This window comes from Dipteris shenzhenensis, chromosome 18 (genome assembly GCF_047967505.1).
Source record: "Dipteris shenzhenensis isolate YYH24624 ecotype China chromosome 18, Dip_SZ_1.0, whole genome shotgun sequence".
NCBI classification, from domain to species: Eukaryota; Viridiplantae; Streptophyta; class Polypodiopsida; order Gleicheniales; family Dipteridaceae; genus Dipteris; species Dipteris shenzhenensis.
In genome coordinates this window covers 23,427,816-23,450,102 of record NC_141613.1, presented here as the reverse complement: position 1 = coordinate 23,450,102, position 22,287 = coordinate 23,427,816, and the positions used below count along the sequence as shown (strand labels likewise).

Sequence of the window (22,287 nt, the reverse complement as noted above, 5' to 3'; positions counted from 1 at the left end):
AAGGCACAGTGACCTTTAACCCCGATACTGGCAAAGGGCAGGCCACATGAACCTTGTTCATCTTGTTCTCCACTCTCTTTCTCTCCCCGCCCTCTGTTTGTCTATCTGTCTTTGTCTCTCTCTCTCACATCTCCAGCAGTCTTTTCCTACACACCATCTCCACTACACCATCTCCACTGTATTCTTTTTGCTTTTGTGATCTTGGGCTATCATTCACCTTGTTTTAAATCTCATCTGTCTAAGGTGCTTATGACTGACTTTGCCCTCTAGAGCCAACAGCATTTGCTCAGGTGACTTGTAAGGAGCACGGTGGCCAATGACAAGGGGCACATTTGGCGACTTGGCACCGAAGGCAAGTTATTGTCGTTACTCTTTTTTTTTTTTTTTTTTTGGGGGGGCGGGGGGGGGTGCTACTTTGCTGACTTTGCCCTTTAAACTCTGCAACATTTACAAGTTGTCTTTCTTAATCATCTTCTTTTTCCTGTCCGCCATAGCTACAAAGCTTCCCCTGTCCGCCACAGACAAAGCTTCCCCATGCCCTTCATGCCCTAGCCATGTACAGCAATTTCAAGGAGCAGGCTATCGAGTACGTCCGACAAGCCATCCAAGAGGATAATGCCGGTAACTACTCCAAGGCCTTCCCTCTCTACATGCACGCCCTCGAATACTTCAAAACTCACCTCAAATATGAGAAAAATCCCAAGATCAAGGAGGCCATCACTCAGAAATTCACCGACTATCTCAGACGCGCTGAAGAGATCCGCCAGATCCTCGATGGTGCTGATGGAGCCCGGCCTGCCGCTAACGGTGATGCAGCTGTGGCTACTCGACCGAAGACCAAACCTGGGAGCAAGGATGGCGATGGTGGGGATGGAGATGACCCCGAGCAATCCAAGTTGAGATCGGGGCTGAATTCTGCCATCATACGGGAAAAGCCCAATATTCAGTGGAATGATGTTGCCGGTCTGGAAAGTGCCAAACAAGCGCTGCAAGAAGCGGTCATTCTTCCCGTCAAGTTTCCGCAGTTTTTTACAGGTTAGTCCAGTCCTTTGTGCGTAAACTGCTGCATTGTCGTCCCTAATGACGTACGCATCTTCAACGGTCTCCATTTCCTGAACTAAAATTGGGTTTTTAACAATTGTCGAGCGATTCGGAATTCGTCTTGATGGATTCAGTGAGTTTCACCTTTTGGTGATCTTTTGATCCGCTGTGCTTATTGGCACTAATCAATGAAATCTTGCAGGTAAACGGCGGCCTTGGAGAGCTTTCTTGTTGTATGGACCCCCTGGAACCGGAAAATCATATCTAGCAAAGGCTGTTGCCACAGAAGCTGATTCAACATTTTTCAGGTGAGCTCACCAGGAACTATTATGATGGATACAATAATTGTTATCGCAGTTATTTGTGAACTTGAACGTCTTACATACGTGACAGATTGGAATAGCATAGAGTATATTACTGTACAGTAAAAGAGTGATGGGATTCGTCATCCGATGGGCTGACGTATATCATGCAATGGAGGATGAGGATGGACTCTTATTGGCACCAAGTGTTTGTCCTCCTCTCTGATTGCTGAAAGTTGCTTCGTCAACTCTTAAAACTTGGTGAGAAGACACTCTGTAGATTCACCTTCTTCGATGGTGAGATGCTCTAAGAATATTTCATCTCATCGTCAAATCATAGAGTTGGTGGGACTTGTTCTCATACTTCGTTTTGATTTATCCCATGCATTCTTTCATGAGTCCTGTGGCTCACCATCAACTGGCCTCTTTTCAGGCTCTTGCGCTACTTTGACAGGATTGAGGCAATTTGAGGCTATTTAAAGAGGACAGGAAGACATCTTTAAAGTTTTCCACGTTTGAGCCAAGAAGCATGGACCTGCTCCCCAACTTTTCCTAATTGCAAATTGAAAACCATAAGCATTTGAACTGACTTTTACTTTAATGCTCCTTACAGTCTTGCAAGGTTTGCAGCTTCTTCAAAGACACAATTTTGCAGTATTCTGTATAGGTGCCTGAGCTTGAGAGTCTATTGATCACATGTTTGGGCAGCAAATCATGTTTTGAAAGTGTACACAACATATTTACATTTCATGATGGGCGTGGCCTGCATTGAATCCATACCAGCATGCAATGAGTATTTCTATAGCAGTAAAAGCCTAGGATTTTGTATAGTCTAGGCTTGTCACATATGGGCTGTGACTGCAATAAATGCAGTTTTGACCGTTTACAGGTTTCTCTGCAGTAATGGGTACTAGCCTACGGTAGTTGCTTCCAGAATCCACTCTTCCCTCACGACCCGTGCCAACAAATGGGGGCTGGAAGGTGGATATGGTTCTGGAACTTAGAGCTATGGTTTCCTATCTAGGGTTTGCCTACTTCCTTATATGATACTTTAGGGTTCCTTCCTACAAGGCTGCCACATACAGGATTCACAGGTCCAGATGTTTTGGCAAAGAACTCTGCCCAATTTGTATTCATATGTCTGAGAAACTTAGGCTGTAAGGTAAATGTGGGATCTTAGTCTATGTTTTACATGAAACGCTAAGTGATGTACATACAAGATTGGAGCAAGTTGCACTTCGTTTGCAGGATGGGCGTATTGCAGGGTTTGCAACCTTTTCTAAGCTGAAATGCAAGAACTTTACTGACAGCTTATCTCATCATGATAGTGGTCTGAATGCTCAGCATCACTCCTCACAAACTAACTTTTGGTAGCTGTGTTCGTCCATTGGTCATGAGCACCTGGTTTGGGATCAAGGGGTGCAGATCCCTCGATTGCCTCACATTTCTGATGAGCCCTGCTACTAGCAATGAATGCACAAGATGCATCTTCTTTTTGTGTCAATGTGAAGGCTATTAGCTTTGCAACGTTCTAATGTGTGCGTGCTATTATGGGACTCCATTGACTCATGAGTAAAATTACTGCCTCTGGGCCTTTGATGTGGTGGTTTGGGCATATTGTCTTAGGTCATGGGTCTTGTACACTGTGGAGGTGTAAGCTCTGTCTCTGTCTCTGTCTCTCAGGAGAGGTATGCTTACTCTCTCATGGGGCCCGCACTCACAAAATCTGGAGGTGTATGACAAGAGCAAGCCATATGATTGAAAACAAGAGACTTAAATCTATTTATAAGAACTGAGTAATGTACATCCCATATACAAATGCTACAAGGTGTCGAAAAGGTTACATGGAGGAGAGCCCAAAGCTAAGTGAACTGTTTGAGGACATAAGCTGTTTGAACAGTTAGTCGCCTTCAGTCATTGGCAACCCCCTTACAAAATGCCCTTAACACTTATGGATATTTTATATAAGCTCTCGTCATGAGTTATCCCGCCATATGATAAGAAAGGTGCCTCTGATCTGAATCCAATGTTTGTCAAGGATGACATCTTGTCATCACCTGTCAGCCCATACAACTTTCTCAAACAATCTTCCCAACTCAGGAGTTATAACCTTTCGGGAAATAAAGAATGCATAGGGGAGAGGTCTTCTGTCCTGTCCTATAATATTATAAAAATAATTCTTTAATGTGGAACTTCTACGGGCCTTCGTCTTCGCCTTTTCGAAGATGCAATCTGTAAGTGCCTAGGTTCAATTTTTAAAGTAAGAGTTTAAAAGAAGAAAAGTCATTGACCCCGCCTACTGTTGCTAAAAGGTTGCTCAAGTCTCCCTGGCTTTGGAAGGAAGCACGAGCTTTATTTATAGTATAATTACTATTTCTGTAATTCTTTTCACTTTCCTCGTCCCCCTCCATCCTTCAATCATTTAAATGAAAAGATGTCTTTTAGAGACAAGGGTCCATCTGTTGATTCCTAATAAAATTTGGCAGTCTGGGACTCTCTGAAATTTTTGAGACTCTTTGGATTGCTCTTACATAGAAGAGCTTATGTTCTTGTTTGACTGTGTGACCCTTCACACCGAGGATCCTGTTTACAAAATTATAATTAGTGACACAAAATTCTAATTGCATGTTTTGGGTGGACACACTTTTAGGACTTTCCTAGTAATCGATGGGAAAGCATGCCCTGTTTTATCAAGGTTAAGAACAATCTATTTTAATCATTTCCTATATGACAATCTAAAGATTTGATGAACGATTTCTTGCCCTATCTAATAGATGGGTGGGATGAGATTTTCTTGAAAATTTTTTGAGAATTGCTGTGCAAGGCTTTCAGACTCTTTTGATTGGTAGTTTTGCCTATGATAAGTACATTCTAGCACGTCTCATTCTTTGCTATTTTAAGTTGACATATTCTTATTATCTCATCTACTCTCATATTAGTGAAGACCATGATGATTTCATGATTTCTTTTCTTATGAAGATGGACATATTTTATATTCAACTTCTGACGTCAATCTTCTCCCGCTTTGCTCTGCAAGACACTATATTACAGTTCAGCTTGGGTCTTCTTAAGTCTCTAGGCTCTTGATATGAGAAGAAAGAAATCAGTATAGAGACTCATCAATGCTCATATCTCTAATTTATGTCACCACAGCATCCATGTATATCCATGAGGTTCATCCATGTATCTCTATGAATTTAGGCGGACCTCTGCTACATCTTTGCTGTTCTTTTTGTACTGTGGTGTAGTCAAGAGGCCATATGTCTATATCTTGACGTGGCATAATGGCTAACCACGTAATGGCTTTGGACGCCTGATAGTACACCTCAATGGCACCCCGAACTCCCTCAGCAGTGTGCTCTACAAAAGGGGCCGTATCATCTGCATACTCAAGAGTCAAGTAACTCTTCCTCCTGCTGGATCGAGAGGCGCAAGCGTGTGAGGCCCATCGCCTGAGAATCTACCATGAAGATGAATAAGAACAGGGCTACTGGGCAGCCCTGTTGTACTGAGAGGGAAATAGAAAATGCCTCCCTTAAATGACCTCCTATAAGCGAGTCGAAGAGGGGGGGGGGGTCCACCGCTTCTCTCTTGTGGATGTGAAATTAAAGCAAGAGAGGGAAAGAGAAAAGGCCTCCCTTATATGACTCCTTATAAGCAAGTCGAAGAGGAGGGTCCATTGCTCTCTTGTGGCTGCTTCTCTCTTGAGGCTGCACAAGGCTGACGCCTTCAATGCGATGGGGTAATCATTGGGGACATCGCGATAGTTCTAGGGTCCCAACCACCATAAGTCTCTTGGGAGGGCCAGCCTTGGGTGATGCTTTTGGCCCCGGGGATTGAGAGAAACGGAGGGAAGTCTCCTAACCAGCACTGTGGGAGCCTAGACAAGGAAGCAGAATGCCTAGGCAAGGGTGGAAGCTGCGAGGCAGGATGGGTGAGGTTGCACTGAAGGGGCAGTGGGAGGTAGATCGGGAGAGGGTGGGTGCATTAGAGCTCTGGGAGGCTTGTGTTGTCGACCCTTTCTTTGAACTTGCCACCATCCAGGGTCTCTAGAAGAATCGAATGGGAAAAATGCAAGAGGAAGGGACACTGGGATGGAAAAGGGGGAAAGGAGGGATGGAAAGAGGGAAAAGGGGGGGGTGCAGCCTATAGGCACCCAAAGGGCTTTCACTTGAAGGCTTTGAAAGATTGGATGGATGCAAGGACAGCATGAGGGGCCAGGGGGAGCTTGAAAGGCCGGAAGCAGCACTAGAGGCGGTCCTTGTGTAAGGCCTTTGTACAGCCCAGGAGCTGGCAGGAACAGTGCGTGGGAGGCCGGGGCGGAAAAAACCCACTGCGACCAGGCTGCTGGGTGGCTTGAAACCGGCTGCCAGCAGACCCATTCAGAGCTGCAGAGGGAGAAGCAGGGGAGAAGAGGAGGGGTGGCATGAGGGGGAGGCGAAGATGGGCTAGCAGGGAGGAGTCAAGCAGGGATCGTAGCTAGCTGTCAGAGCCCTCAATAAGCAGGCAAAGTCGTTACTGTCTGTTCTAATCTAACCAGCCCAGATAATGCACATGTGACTGCCTGGTGCATCTTAGAAGCATATTGTCAGTAATTTGTATGTTCAATCAAAGTAGATTATTTCATCAATCCTTGAGTAATGATTCAAGGAGGCCTAAGTTCTCTACATTTTTAAAGGTCAAAGGTGCACATTAGGGGAACAAGATCCCTAGTGTTGTTATGTAATGGTTTCTAGTGCTTGAATATTAACGATCGATGGCTTGTCCTGGGAGATACATTTTTGAAATCACATTGGTCCTAGCAATAGACATCTTTGGTTTCCTGTATAGCTGGGAGCAGTCCATGTCATTGAATCACGCGTTAGTTGTGCTGTTTGCGCAGTTGTGGAGATTAAGAGTATCATAATTGCCTATGTAAAGTGATTGATTGTGATGGCTTATGGATGGTTATTACAGTATTTCATCTTCAGATCTCGTTTCCAAATGGATGGGCGAGAGTGAGAAACTCGTGGCCAACCTCTTTCAGATGGCTAGAGAAAATGCTCCCTCGATTATTTTCATTGATGAAATTGATTCTCTTGTTGGACAACGAGGTGAGGGCAATGAGAGTGAAGCATCTCGAAGGATCAAGACGGAGCTCCTTGTGCAAATGCAGGTGTCTTGAATTATTTGAGTCAAATGTAACAGATTATTTCCATTGTGCCATGTCTGCCAGCCTGAGATATCAACATTGCTCTCATTCTCATTTATTCAACTGGCAGGGTGTTGGCAATAATGACCAGAAGGTCTTAGTTTTGGCTGCCACAAACACACCCTATGCACTAGATCAGGTATGAATGATAATCCTTCCATGCATTGATTTTGTAATGTGCTACATGAAGTAGATTTAATGATGCACAGAGACTTTGAAAGTGTCAGTGCTCATTTGAGACTTGAGTTGAGTAATTATGGACCAAAATTTTAAATTAAATCCTTCAATATTTTCCTGCACAGGCAATAAGGCGCAGGTTTGACAAGCGAATCTACATCCCACTACCAGACTTAAAAGCAAGACAACACATATTCAAGGTTTGCATTACTAGAGTGCTATAGAACATTTTATCAGTTGTCTCATCAGCCGGAATCAGGCTGTTTTCAAGGAATTTCCTTAGTCACTCTACAAGTAACTTGCTTATTGCAGGGGAGCTCAAAAACCTTTTAATATGGGAGTGTGCCTTTTCAGGTCCATCTGGGTGACACACCCAATGACCTCACTGAAGCAGACTTTGAGGAGTTAGCCAGAAGAACTGATGGCTTTTCAGGTTCTGATATTTCAGTCTGTGTAAGTTGACCATGATATCAGTACTACTGAATAGGGTAGCACTTGTTGCTTCCCTGGCCCTTGGTTTCTTCAGGCTATTGAGTTTATGTTTACTGTGGGAACAGGTAAAGGATGTTTTGTTTGAACCTGTTCGTAAAACTCAAGATGCAATGCATTTCACACGTGTTGTCACAAAGGAAGGGGAAGAAATGTGGATGCCCTGTGGTCCTCGCCAACCAGGATCTGTACAAACAACCATGGAGGAACTTGCAGCAAAGGGTCTTGCGGCTAAGGTACGAACTTCTGTGTGAACAAGTCTCAGAGGCATGCATGCACCTGCTCTATCGTCACCTGCATGTAAATAATGTTTGAATGCATCGTCAAGCATGATTCCAATGTGTGGGTGTGTGGACTCGTATGTGTGAGAGCATATTTTTATACTATGGTCTACACCCACTGTTGGGCGCTGATGATGTCAGTGGGGATGTCATAGTAGCTAGTCCCTGCTATGCATGATGGAGTTTATGGTTTTCAACCTTGTGAGCGACTATCATGAGATTGAAACTGCACTATGTTGTGTTTTTAGAGGATCAGTTTGGGACTGTTCCTGGATTCATCTAGGTATATGCATGACCGATTTTTTATCCGGGCCCATTCCTATATGTATAAAGGTTTTGGTTAATCAATGTGGGGCATGCCCCTCGTCTGTCCTGCGCCCTCTGGGACAACCCTCAAAATAAAAATTCCAGGAAGGTCTTTGATCTGAACAGAACAAAGTTGAGATATTTTCGTAGGGTAGGGAATATTTTAATATCGTCACCAGCCTTCACTTCATCTAACAGCATGCATATGACAACTTCAGGTTTAAAACCCATGATAGTCACCCATCAGGCCAGATAACATGAGCTCCATCATGCACCAGCTGCTATTACATTGAAAATCAACTTCATTAAAACCCCCAAGTGGCTGTAAGTCATTGTATAGACACATAGGTAAACGCACTGTGCATGCCAGCTTACACTTATACAAAGGTCTTCTATTACGTTTCCCGTTAGTTCTAAATATAAAGGGAAGACTCAGTGAATAGGGCAGCACTCCTCATTACCCTCACAGGGGAAATTTTATGGATCTTTTGGGATCTTTACAACTTACATATCTCACTCCAATATGTGACAAGTGTGGATGATAGGCAACTTGATATTTGGAGTTAGCGCAGCAAGATAGCCAAAGCAATGTGGAATGGTCAGTACAAAACTGTCACACTAAAAGACTGCAAGGATGCCTAGATACTGGCCCACCTACAGCCCTATGGCTGCACAAACTGAGCACGACAACTGTGGAGAAAAGCTCCTATGACTGCTGGTCCTTTCCCTCATACCTATCTTAGGCCTCAGTGGACGATTGAAGGAGTGAACCATAGAGGCTCCTATTTATAGATGTGGGAGGGGCTGGCCCTTCCCCCCCCCTCTCTGGCTGACCAGGCCCTAAATGAATCCAAAAGGATACCAGAGTACCATCCACGTGTCCATCCAGTAGCCCACACTTGAAGATGTGACCGCCATTTGGCTGTCCTCATTGGGCTGTCTAGGGACCAGTGTAACCAAAAAACATGTTTCGGGGCACCGAAACGCCCTGAAACGTGGTGTCTTGGGAAAAACACCCTGGTATGAAAAAGCCGTACGTGATTTCGGATGCTCTTTTGCATTGTTTTGGCTGCTGATTTGCTGCTCCTGCTCCATGCTTTGCTTGCAAATCACTCCCTACACTCTCTACTCTACCCTCCCTTGCTAATTCCTATTTACTCTACCATAGCTGGTAATGTCGCTCGGACTCTCTTCAGCCTCTCCATCGCTCTACCCTCTCCAGCCTCTCTATTTCTCTCTATCCTCTCCAACCCTTGCTCTAGCCTCTAGCCTTGTCAATCCCTTGCACTTGCCTTCCCTCTTCAACACTTTTAAGCCCTTCTTCATCGCAATTCTCATTATCCATACCATGGCCTCGAGTCGTGGTGCCGCTGATTTGCTGCTCCTGCTCCATGCTTTGCTTGCAAATCACTCCCTACACTCTCTACCCTACCCTCCCTTGCTAATTCCTATTTACTCTACCATAGCTGGTAATGTCGCTTGGACTCTCTTGAGCCTCTCCATCGCTCTATCCTCTCCAGCCTCTCTATTTCTCTCTATCCTCTCCAACCCTTGCTCTAGCCTCTAGCCTTGTCAATCCCTTGCACTTGCCTTCCCTCTCCAATACTTTTAAGGCCTTCTTCATCCCGATTCTCATTATCCATACCATGGCCTCGAGTCGTGGTGCTGCTGATTTGCTGCTCCTGCTCCATGCTTTGCTTGCAAATCACTCCCTACACTCTCTACCCTACCCTCCCTTTCTAATTCCTATTTACTCTACCATAGCTGGTAATGTTGCTCGGACTCTCTTGAGCCTCTCCATCACTCTACCCTCTCCAGCCTCTCTATTTCTCTCTATTCTCTCCAACCCTTGCTCTAGCCTCTAGCCTTGTCAATCCCTTGCACTTGCCTTCCCTCTCCAACACTTTTAAGCCCTTCTTCATCGCGATTCTCATTATCCATACCATGGCCTCGAGTCGTGGTGCCGATGTGCTTCCAAGGTGGGATGTATGGTAGGATACCATTTTTATAAAGAGATATGGGTCAATCTGGCACAAGAAGGTTAGTATGCAAGTTTTGTGGTCAGACAGTGATAGGATCCGCCCCTCGAGTTCGAGTGCATTTTTTATGGGAGGAAGGCCAAGGTAGAGGTCCTTGCCAAGCCATTCTAGAGGGAATCTTCTTGGCATATGGAGGGGTACCCCATCCAAATTTGCAGAGATTTGACCCCTCCTCCATCCTGTGGTCACAGAACAGGTTCTTTAAGCTAATGTGTTGGAAAGAGCGGCAAAAGTTGGGCATACATGCAACCGTCACTACCACTGCCACATCATCCAAGTCAGATACCGGGGATGTGGATATGCCACAGTCACAGCAGGAGGGGTGCGGGCAGGCTGCATCGTCATCATAGGTGCATGGGAGTGCCTTTATTTAGCCTTTACATGGCACTTCTCCATCGGCATCCATGTCAATTGGGCTGCTTGCTATGCCATCAGCTCCTCCACGGCCTTTTGCTAGGAGGACAAGTGGTCCAGCAGCACAGTTCACTCCGAGAGTTACTCCTATAGAGGCTGCTTAGGTACCACGCTTGAAGCAAGAGGCTGATATTGCAGAGGAGTAGTTTTCTACTCTTGCAATATTCCCATCAATGTTGCAAGGACTCTTGTCTACAAAAAGTTTTACCATGCGCTTGTAGCAGCTGGTAGAGCAGGAGCATCATCCCTTTCACATGCTAGTTTTGAGACTCTCCGCACCACAAAATTGAAGAAGGAGGTGGGATTAATTAAGAAAGATATGGAGGGGCTCAAGAAATCCTGGAGTGGGTATGCACCATGGTCTCCAATGGATGGAGTGACACGAAGAGGAGACATATGATTAATATCTTGGTCAGTTCTTGTGTTGGAAGTATCTTCTTGAGGGTGGTTGATGCAATCACATGCCGGCCTTCACATCACCGGAGAGTGGATATGGAGCCATATTGAGGCAGCCATCAAGGAGGTTGGTGAAGAGAATGTGGTGTGAGTCATCACCGACAATGGCTTTATTTGTAGAAGAATGGGAAGTCTCCTTGAGGACCCGTTGTGCTTCACACTCTATTGACCTGATGATGGAGGATATTGGGAAGTTGCCTTGGGTGTCTGATGTGGTCGATAAAGCCATGCAATTAGTGACTTGTATGACTGGTAAGCCACATGCATTAGCCCTATTTAGAAGGGAGTGTAAGTAGGAGCTTGTGACACGATCGAAGACACGGTTTGACTACATTTTCTTGGTTCTTAGCAGGTAAGATTCAAGAATCATGATTCATCATTCAATTCATGATTCATCGAATTATTAATTGTTTGAATTTGTTTATCTTTCTATCTTGGAATGTTTTTCTTGACCAAGTACTCATGAAGGGCTTGCCGCTTCATTCTCATAGGTTGGCTAAGACCAAAGAAAGCCTCCATCGCATGATGACCAGTTCAGATTGGCTGGATTGGAATGACTCGAGATTACCTGTTGGAAAAAATGTTGAGGGGATTGTCTTCTTAAGGAGAAGTATCCCAAAGATAGTGTGGACCTGTTGTGCTTCACACTCTCTTGACCTGATGATGGAGGATATTGGGAGGTTGCCTTGGGTGTCTGATGTGGTCAATAAAAGCCATGCAATTAGTAACTAATATCACTCGTAAGCCACATGCATTGGTTCTATTTAGAAGGGAGTGCAAGTGGGGGCCTGTGACACCATCGAAGACAACGGTTTGGCTACATTTTCTTGGTTCTTAGTAGGTAAGATTCAAGAATCATGATTCATCATTCAATTCATAGTTCATCGAATTCTGAATTTGTTTCTCTTTCTTTTCTTGACCAAGTACTCATGAAGGGCTTGCCGCTTCATTCTCATACACTGGTTAAGACCAAAAAAAGCCTCCGTCACATGATGACCAGTTCAGATTGGTTGGACTGGAATGACTCGAGATTACCTGCTGGACAAAATGTTGAGGGGATTGTCTTCGACAATCACTTTTGGCAGGAAGCACTTTCCATCCAGATGGCCATAGAGCCCTTGTACTTTGGGCTTCGACTCTTTAGACTTTGATCATGAGGGTTGTACTATGAGCATGCTCTATGAGTTTATGCTAAAGCTTCGGAAAGCAACGGAGGATTGCCCACAATCTATCATGGAGCAGAGGAGGTATGAATAAAAGTCTTGTAACTTGCAAGTTCCAAGTTCCAACGTGTAAGTTGTAATATAGTATATTGTATTATGTATACTAAGTGCTCTTAAGTCTTAGCTCTATCTTGAAAGTCGATTCCTTTTGATAATTTTTCAAAAAAGATGACATATCAGGAATTTGGAGGAAGAGATTTCATAGGCCAATCCACACGGTGGCTTCAAAGCACACTGTGGATTGGCCTATGAAACCAATCCCATCTCTTCCTCTAAATTCCTAGTATGTCATCTTTTTTGAAAAATTATCAAAAGAAGCTAAGACTTAAGAGCACTTAGTATACATAATACAGTATACTATATTACAACTTACAAGTTGGAACTTGGAACTTGCAAGTTACAAGACTTTTATTCATATACCTCCTCTGCTCCATAATAGATTATGGGCAATCCTCTGTTGCTTTTCGAAGCTTCAGCATGAACTCATAGAGCATGCTCATAGTACAACCCTCATGATCAAAGTCTAAAGAGTTGAAGCCCAAAGTACAAGGGCTCTATGGCCACCTGGATGGAAAGCTCTTCTTGCCAAAAGTGATTGTTGAAGACAATCCCCTCAACATTTTGTCCAGGAGGTAATCTCGAGTCATTCCAGTCCAGCCAATCTAAACCAGCATCATGTTACGGAGGCTTTTTTTGGCCTTAACCAGTGTATGAGAATGAAGAGGCAAGCCCTTCATGAGTACTTGGTCAAGAAAAGAAAGATAAACAAATTCAGAATTCGATGAACTATGAATTGAATGATGAATCATGATTCTTGAATCTTGCCTACTAAGAACCAAGAAAATGTAGCAAAACCGTGTCTTTGATGGTGTCACAGGCTCCCACTTGCGCTCCCTTCTAAATAGGACCAATGTTAGAAATGACCCAACAGAGGGTACACACAGTGGAAGACTGATAGTAATGCCCAGGAGCTCACACAGTGTGGTGTGGGATGTGGAATCACAAACTTCTTAACTTATGTGCATAAAATAGATGTGCAGACTCATCAATAGACAATGAACCAGCCAGATAGAGAAACCACCAAAATAATATATTTTCGTCCAAAAACTATGGTCACAATACAAAAGATATAGATCCAGAGTCCCACCAATGATGTGGTCCTCTGATCTTACCACAAGGTCCTCCTCCTATCTGCCAGTTATCTCTAGACTCGAGTCCGCGTGCTCCACCTCGAGCGTCTGTAGACTTTCCGTCCAGTGTGTTCTTCTCCACCTTACTGCCTGTGAATCAGCCTAGGTGGGCAGCCCCTGCCAAGCTTTGTCTGCAGCACATAGGTCCCTGTTCCACTGCTCCAACCTGCTTGTGAATGGCTGCTCCAGAAGGTATGATGATCTCAGCACCTTGCTGCCCTAGAAGACAGCCAAGATCCAGCCTCTCCCTAGAGCTAAGTCTGCAGCACCTGTTGCACTCTCTCACCTCTTGTAGATAGGCCCAGAGAGTAGGCTTCCTGCTGCTCCTTTCTGCCCTGGAACTGCTGGCTGCTGGATGATAAATGAGGGCTGGGGGCCCTCCTTTTATAGGCCCAGGGGCCTGTCATAAAAACTGACCAGCCAGCTTCATACTGGCTGACCAGTCTGCTGCTGGTCCAGCCCTTTAAGGGCTCACAAAACTAGGGCCCTTTGGCCCACACTTCTGGGGCTTTTGGCCCTCCAATCAAGGCAGGGGCCCAGCCTATATAAGGCATGCCACTGCCCACTGGCAGCCCCATTTGCTGCTCTACCAGGCCCCATGCAGCCCCGTACACCTGCGCTCCTGACCTGCCATGTCAGCGCCTGTTTACCCTGCTCGCCTGACCGGCCTGTACCGCACCTTTGCTTCCAGCCCTCCGTACTGGCCCATACAGTTGTGCTGTCTGCCTGCATGTCTGCTGCAGATACTCGCAGCCCAAAGACCTCGCTTCAGGCTCTCCAGGATGCTCTTGAGCAGTGCTGCCCACATGGCAGCCTTGCTGCTGTGCCATCTCTTCACTCTTGGCGGTGAGGTGCTGCCCATGTGGCAGCCCCCTCTCTTTCTTCTCTCTTGGGCACATCCTGCCCTAGGTCTCCCTCCCCCACGCTCTCCTCATTTGGGGGCTTACAGATGGGGAGGTGACCATTCCAACACCCCCTCTCACCGACACATCTCGGCCCAATGCCAACACGTCGATGAAGATGCTCCAGTAACTCCCTGGTCGTAGTCCTCTGGAACTTTTCGATGTTGAAATCTTTTCCTGGCTTTTCATCTAGTGGCTCCTGCTCCACCAAGTCCGGTTCCGCTTCCGCACACCATCCTGGTACACAGGTCCATCTTTGGTAGCATCTCCTGGCACCACCCCCTTCAGTCACGTTCCCGCCTTCAAACTCGAGCAACCTAGCCTCTACGATCTTCCAATTGTCCCCCTCATAATGAGTGAACAACTTGGAGTCTTCTAGGCACCATGCTTTGAGGGTCTGTTTCACCCCGTCCTTCCTTTGGCAAGGTCTGCGACAAAAGTACATCTCCAGATAACCTGGATTGCGAACTTTAAAGGCACCTGACTGAACCTGAGTCACCCTCCTTGCAAGGGCACAATCCTCCAGTCGTGGAAGTCGATTCCCAAGAGCTTTTGAATCAGGGTCGTCCTTCAGCAAGGTCCCTGCCTTTAGGCTCCCACACCTGTGAGCCTCCTACTTGGGCTCTGATACCATGTTAGAAATGACCCAACAGAGGGTACACACAGTGGAAGACTGATAGTAATGCCCAGGGGCTCACACAGTGTGGTGTGGGATGTGGAATCACAAACTTCTTAACTTATGTGCATAAAATAGATGTGCAGACTCATCAATAGACAATGAACCAGCCAGATAGAGAAACCACCAAAATAATATATTTCCGTCCAAAAACTATGGACACAATACAAAAGATATAGATCCAGAGTCCCACCAATGATGTGGTCCTCTGATCTTACCACAAGGTCCTCCTCCTATCTGCCAGTTATCTCTAGACTCGAGTCCGCGTGCTCCACCTCGAGCGTCTGTAGACTTTCCGTCCAGTGTGTTCTTCTCCACCTTACTGCCTGTGAATCAGCCTAGGTGGGCAGCCCCTGCCAAGCTTTGTCTGCAGCACATAGGTCCCTGTTCCATTGCTCCAACCTGCTTGTGAATGGCTGCTCCAGAAGGTATGATGATCTCAGCACCTTGCTGCCCTAGAAGATAGCCAAGGTCCAGCCTCTCCCTAGAGCTAAGTCTGCAGCACCTGTTGCACTCTCTCACCTCCTGTAGATAGGCCCAGAGAGTAGGCTTCCTGCTGCTCCTTTCTTCCCTGGAACTGCTGGCTGCTGGATGATAAATGAGGGCTGGAGGCCCTCCTTTTATAGGCCCAGGGGCCTGTCATAAAAGCCGACCAGCCAGCTTCATACTGGCCGACCAGTCTGCTGCTGGTCCAGCCCTTTAAAGGCTCACAAAACTAGGGCCCTTTGGCCCACACTTCTAGGGCTTTTGGCCCTCCAATCAAGGCAGGGGCCCAGCCTATATAAGGCATGCCACTGCCCACTGGCAGCCCCATTTGCTGCTCTACCAGGCCCCATGCAGCCCCGTACACCTGCGCTCCTGACCTGCCATGTCAGCGCCTGTTTACCCTGCTCTCCTGACCCACCTGTACCGCACCTTTGCTTCCAGCCCTCCGTACTGGCCCGTGCAGTTGTGCTGTCCGCCTGCATGTCTGCTGCAGATACTCGCAGCCCAAAGACCTCGCTTCAGGCTCTCGAGGATGCTCTTGAGCAGTGCTGCCCACATGACAGCCTTGCTGCTGTCCATGTGGCAGCCATCTCTTCATTCTTGGCTGTGAGGTGCTGCCCATGTGGCAGCCCCCTCTCTTTCTTCTCTCTTGGGCACATCCTGCCCTAGGTCTCCCTCCCCCACGCTCTCCTCATTTGGGGGCTTACAGATGGGGAGGTGACCATTCCAACAACCAATGCATGTGGCTTACGAGTGATATTAGTCACTAATTGCATGGCTTTTATTGACCACATCAGACACCCAAGGCAACCTCCCAATATCCTCCATCATCAGGTCAAGAGAGTGTGAAGCACAACGGGTCCACACTATCTTGGGATACTTCTCCTTAAGAAGACTTCCCATTCTTCAGCAAATGGAGCCATTGTTGGTGATGACCTGTGCCACATTCTCTTCACCAACCTTCTTGATGGCTGCCTCAAAATGGTTCCATATCCACTATCCGGTGATGTGAAGGCGTTCATGTGATTGCATCAACCACCCTCAGTAAGATACTTCCAACACAAGAACTAACCAAGATGTTAATCATGTGTCTCCTCTTCGTGTCACTCCATCCATTGGAGGCTATGGTGCATCCATAGCCACTCCAGGCTTTCTTGAGTCCCTCCATGTCTTTCTTAATTAATCCCATCTGCTTCTTCAATTTTGTGGTGCGGAGAGTCTCAGAACTGATGATGCTCCTGCTCTACCAGTTGCTACAAGTGCATGGTAAAACTTTTTGTTGGAATGAGTCCTTGCAACATTGAAGGGATATTGCAAGAGTAGAAAAATTACTTCGTTGTAATTTCAGCCTCTTGCTTCAAGCGTGGTGCCTAAGCAGCATGCATAGGAGTAACTCTCGGAGGGACAGCTGCTGGACCACGTGTCCTCTTAGCAAGATGCCGTGGAGGAGGTGATGGCATAGCGGACAGCCCAACTGACATGAATGCCGATGCAATGCACTATACGAATCACATATTCAAGGACCATTTGTTCCATGCCCTCCAAGACTCCAATTGCTTGACCATTGATTGGTTGCTGCTCTCTGGTAACTGCATTTCTAGCAGATTGCCCTCTCAATCCATCAACAATTGGATGGCAGGTGGTTTCTACAATTGCTTGGTGACCTGTATGCACACTTGGCTCGTGCACACCGAGCTTACATTGGTGCATGCTTTGCTTAATTGGTAGCTTGTATGTGATTAGAAATGTACTTTACTACCTACCCCCGCCGTTTCCCATTAATTCAAATGGCATTTCAGAAACGTTTCAAAACCACCACGTTTCCTGCTGGAAACATTTCAGGCAGCTTTGTTGAATGCGTGATAGAAGATATAATAGTATTTAAAAAGTTTGAAAGAGAGCTGTTGTTTTTATCTGGCCAGTATTTCAAAGCGTTAACCTATCAATGTGGTTAAGCTATCATGCAGATATTTTACTATGGATGTGCTGTGGTCCATTACTTAGCATGATGCATGTTTAAGACGAAGCTATGCTTTTGCAAAATAATGCTCTCATGTCCGAACATATATCTATGTGTTCTATGATTGTAGTTAATTTTGAGTTTTATGTTGCCATGGTACTCATGAGATCTTTCAATATAGAGCATGTTAAAAAGATAGGTATTAGGGATCGAGTGACAACCATTATAATGGGTTTTTCAGAACTGCAGATCATGGTCAGAATAGGTTTTTTATAACCGCATGAATGACCTATAATAATTGGATGTAGCTGAAAAGGTAGAAAATGAGCATTAGGTGTGAGAGCCATCTTAGGCAAGTCCATATGTGAGAGGCAACAAAATCAAGGATGTGAAGAGTGTCAAGTGCAAGTGATAAGGCTCATCTTAGATGGTTGGGACTGCAATTAAAGGAGGCGGCTCTAGGCAATTGCGATTGTAGGGGTAGGGTATACAGAAGAATTGCAACTTCGGGAAGGAGGCTTTGTGTGCTTGTATGGTTGGAAAAGCACGTGTCAAGGTTGGCACAAGGCAGTCTTCCAATGTGCCTTCTTCGAGCTTATCACCAGTCTTTTTGATTGAGTGACTGCCTTGACATTGACCGCCTTAGGTAGCTCGATCCAGTTTCAGTTGGTAAGCCATACAGGCTGAACAACTTTTCTACAAATAAGTGGGCAAGTTGAGTGGCTGAAATGTTCTCCCTTGTAGATACGATTCGTGACAATTTGGTGGTCAATCCTTGATTGTCTAAATTGCATCATGCCCATGAGAGGTCCGTGATAAACCACCATAAAATCCGTGGAAATATTGTGCCAATTTTTTTTTAGGTATCCGTAAAGGATGCTCTCAAGCGCTCAGCTTTAATCCTATACATGTCTGGGATAAAGGCCCGTAAAGAAACTTTATAGGCGATCTCTGTGAAGCAAATTGGATTCACACTACATCAGTTATCTTGTTGGTAGATCCTTTTCGATACGGATCTCAAAGTCAAATTCTTACATAAGTTCTGACTACCGAGCCTTCTTGCTCCTTAGGTCAGAAGTATTGCAATAAATAATTTAGAAAAGAGTTATCCACGGAGACTACAAAAGTAGATCCATATAGATAATGTCTCCGCTTTTTCAATGTGTGAATAATAGTGTGCAGCTCTTTTTCATGCATTGGCCACTTATACTGTGGGTTGGTTTTCTTTTGCTCTCAAAAGATACCAATCTACTCACATTGTTGCTTCAATTTTGGGTAAGCAGTGTGCAGATAGGCTACCCACTGCATGGTATCATTTTGGACTACTTTTTGATTAGCCTTCTCCTTTAGTGCTAGCCTTTGTCATAGCTGAGTTTTCCTTGCACCTCCGGAGTGCCGACAGAAACTGAGTACGAAGACTTCGTATAAAAGGATGCTCAAGTATGTGTGGGTGTGTGGATTTGTATGTGTGAGAGCATATTTTTATACTAAAGTCTACACCCATTGTTGGGCGCTAATGACGTCAGTGGGGATGTTATAGTAGCTAGTCCCTGCTATGCGTGATAGAGTTTATGGTTTTCAATCTTATGAGTGACTATCGTGAGATTGAAACTGCACTATGTTGTGTTTTTAGAGGATGAGTTTGGGAATGTTCCTCGATTCATCTAGGTATATGATGAGCTAAAACTTATACTCAGGTCACTCAGGTGACCTAGCTCGATTGATTGGAGCTCTTGGAGTGTTTTGATTCATCTGAGGCTTAACTAATTTGAGAGATTATGTCATTATTTTCTGAAGTGTTTCCAAAGGAGCTTCCCTAGGGTCTCCCTCCTAAGAGGGACATTGACCATAAGATTGAACTTGTGCTCGGTATGCAGCCTGTGTTTAGGTAGCCTTACAGAGGTAGTTCAATTGAGGATGAAATCATGTGGTCACTGGTAACTTTAGGAATATTTCCAACTAGGTCAAGTGCGACCTAGTATGCCACCTTGAGATGCACTAGTACTTGAAGAAGAAAGACACGTCTATGCACTTGTGCATAGACTATAAGGGTCTAAACTGACTCACGATCAAGAACAAGTATCCTTTCCAAGGATGGATGTATTTCATGAAGATCGATATGAGAATGGGCTATCTTCATATAAGGATATTTGAGAAAGATGGTTATAAGACCACATGCCATACGTGATGCAGCCATCATGAGTTCTTGGTGCTTCCGACTTCGGCTCACTGATGCGCCAGCAACTTCCAAATACATGATGAACGATAAAAGTTTGTTGTGGCCTTTCTAGATGATTTATAACAAGACTCTTTTAGAGCGTGGATCGGCAGATACTGATGTTCCATGCTTCAGAAATAGCAGCTCTTTGTGAAAAAGAGCAAGTGTGAATTCTTGAAACAGGAACTCACATACTCATGTCATTTCAGTGAATGGTGTCCGTACTGAATACGAGAACATTTGAGAACGATTACCAAGGTCAAATCCTTTCTTGGATTTGTGGATTTCTTCCAAACCTTCATCTCGGAATATGCTAAGATAGCATTACCTCTGTCAAGCTTGTTTAAGGGGATGGAAAAAGGAAAGTCCTATTGTGTAGACTGAGGAGCTTAATGCAAGTTTTAAGCAATTGAAACATGAGGTGATATCAGCCGGACAGCCGTTGCCATGGCTGAAGTATTATTATTAGAGAAATCAGCACTACCAAACTTAACTCCATTGTTGTTTCTTGGGTGGGAATCGCTGAATGCTTGTGTTGTCCGAATATTGTAGCAAATCATTATTTTTAAAAAACAATTTAGGTTTCAAAACACACCAAAAAGCATCACATATGAAATGTTTCCAAAGCAGAACATAAATTTTCCTCAGTCTGAACACATGATGAATTCACATCAATATGAGATGACATTTTTACCATTGGCCCATGAAGATCACCATGAAGAGCAAAAGTCTTCAGTATGTTGAAAGTGAATTACATGATTGAGATAGACCATAGGGATTTTGTTATAAATTCATTCCAACCGTAACAAAATGTCAACCTTGTCCAATCTCATAACATGGAATTATAGCTCCTCCGAGTAGTCCTGTCTGTGGAAGACCATCTCTTTTGATAATTGGTGGGCGTGGGGCCAAAGGAAGAGGCTTGAGTTATTCACCCGGCACGAGTCTATCAAGTGATTTCAATTAAGGGACGTGCCCTTTTGAGTTTTTTTGTCTTTGGAGTGCGTAGACCCTAGGTTTCTAATGTTGTAAGCGCCTTGGCGGGAGGTTATCCTCCATGTGCTCATCTGTCCTTGATGAGTGTGAATATAAATGCTCCACTTGCAGGGGCGGTTCACCCTCTCCTAGGATGCAGCAGCGATGGGGCAGGGGCAGCCCTGCAGACTGCAAATCGGCTCAGATTTGTGGGAATGAAGGAATGAAACCATTGCTTCAGCTCTCAGTGTATGTGCGATTCAGTGATGAATTAATCGATGCTGCCCGATGTTCTGCTAGGAAGGCTCACAAGGTGGCAGAAATGAGTAATGGTTTTCCCCCCTTTCCACAGTAGCAGCAGAACTGCTGCCATGTGGACAGCAGCAAATGAGCAGTAAGGATAGGCTGGTCTGGTTAGCTCAATCAGAAGCGTAAGGGTAGACTGCCTAAAGTCCTATGAAGGTATATTTATAGGTTTTGTTGTGATTAACCTGCACTAATGATGAATTTTATGCGAGGGCAATATGTTTATATAAAAATAGTAAGCTGGTTTCTGTGTGGAAGGAGACTCACAAGGTGGCCAAAACGAGTAATGGTTTTCCTCCTCTCTACAGTAGTAGCAGATCTGCTGCCATGCGGACAGCAGCAAATGAACAGGAAGGATAGGCTGATCTGGTCAGCTCAATCAGAAGCATAAGCTTAAGTCCTAAGAAGGGATTTCATAGGTTTAGTTGTGATTAACCTGCACTTTGCTTGATGAAATTAATCAAGGGCAATATGCTTATATAAGAATATCAAGTTGGATGCTACAGTTGGTCATGATTGTTTGTAACCTCTTTGTTTCGTGAGTTAACATAACAAAGTCAGATGTGCTCCAAGGCTTGCTAGTGGACTTGGACTGTAAGGAGTTTTCTATTTCCTGGTTTAAGCAATTTTTCTCTCTTTCAAGCTAGAGAGTGGGTGTTTTAAGTTCTTGGTAACTCAAATTCAGTAAGCCCACTGTTATGTTTTGTGTCAACATCTCTTATCATTTAACGGAGTCCTCTTATGAAGTATCATACTGTCAACTTGGTATGGAACGAAACTGCGCTATCAAGTTTTTGATGATCTCCCTTATACTGCCCTTTCTTTCACTTGGTTAATATATTTTTCTCTCCTCTGGTGAACAAGGTGTCAGTAAAATTCAAATCTTCTGACATTCTTTATATGCATTCTGGGCACAGATATTACCACCTCCAATAAGCAAGTCCGACTTTGAGAAGGTGCTGTCAAGACAAAAGCCCACAGTTAGCAAACATGACCTTGAGGTGCATGAGAGGTTTACTAACGAGTTTGGAGAGGAGGGATGAATATTTACCATATTTGGCATGAGCTCAACAAGAATTGATGTTGACGTTCAGGGCCAGCCTCTATCTTCACGTATTGGGAATTTTATGACCAGAAGTGTGGTAAACGGTCCAGCTTGTGCTCCATGTAAATCTACATCCCATTGGAGGTGGGCTGATTAAGTATTCGTGGTGCCTTGCAATGGGTGTTTCTTTCCCCAAGCTGGGTGGGAAGTGGCTTGTATTTGTATTTTTTGAAGGATCATTTACTGCTATGGTATGCATCGCCTCACCTTCTATATGTAAAATATATATGTTCCAGAAGCCGTTCTATGTGTCTTAATGTTCATAGCTCTGCTCAAATTTGGTGAACAGGTAGGTATTAGTTTTAAAGAATTGCCAGCTCAGACAAGGCCAGACAAGAAGGGAAATATTTCTGCCTAGTTTCCTTATTAATGGATAACTGGGCAGTTGCATTGATGAAGGTGCTCTTGTTGGTGTTTGGGTAGACATTCTTGAGATTTTAATCTCCCTTGATTGATGATATTGCAATAGCTGCCAGCTAGGAAAAAGGTGACGGGGGATTTAGTCAGGATCCCACATATATGTGGGTTTCTATTTCTGACCATAATTCAT

The 22,287-nt window shown here is 44.8% G+C and overlaps 1 protein-coding gene across 1 annotated transcript; it reads left to right on the top strand.

Moving 5' to 3' along the window:
* Positions 1-418: 418 nt before the first annotated feature.
* On the top strand, positions 419-21,926 carry LOC147890972 (protein SUPPRESSOR OF K(+) TRANSPORT GROWTH DEFECT 1-like). The gene is made up of 8 exons (XM_087389406.1): positions 419-1,035; positions 1,244-1,349; positions 6,300-6,498; positions 6,605-6,673; positions 6,837-6,911; positions 7,066-7,164; positions 7,269-7,436; positions 21,550-21,926. Exons 1-8 carry the CDS (start codon positions 555-557, stop codon positions 21,673-21,675), a joined length of 1,323 nt encoding a protein of 440 aa, XP_087245532.1. The 5' UTR covers positions 419-554; the 3' UTR covers positions 21,676-21,926.
* The last annotated feature ends 361 nt before the right edge of the window (positions 21,927-22,287 follow it).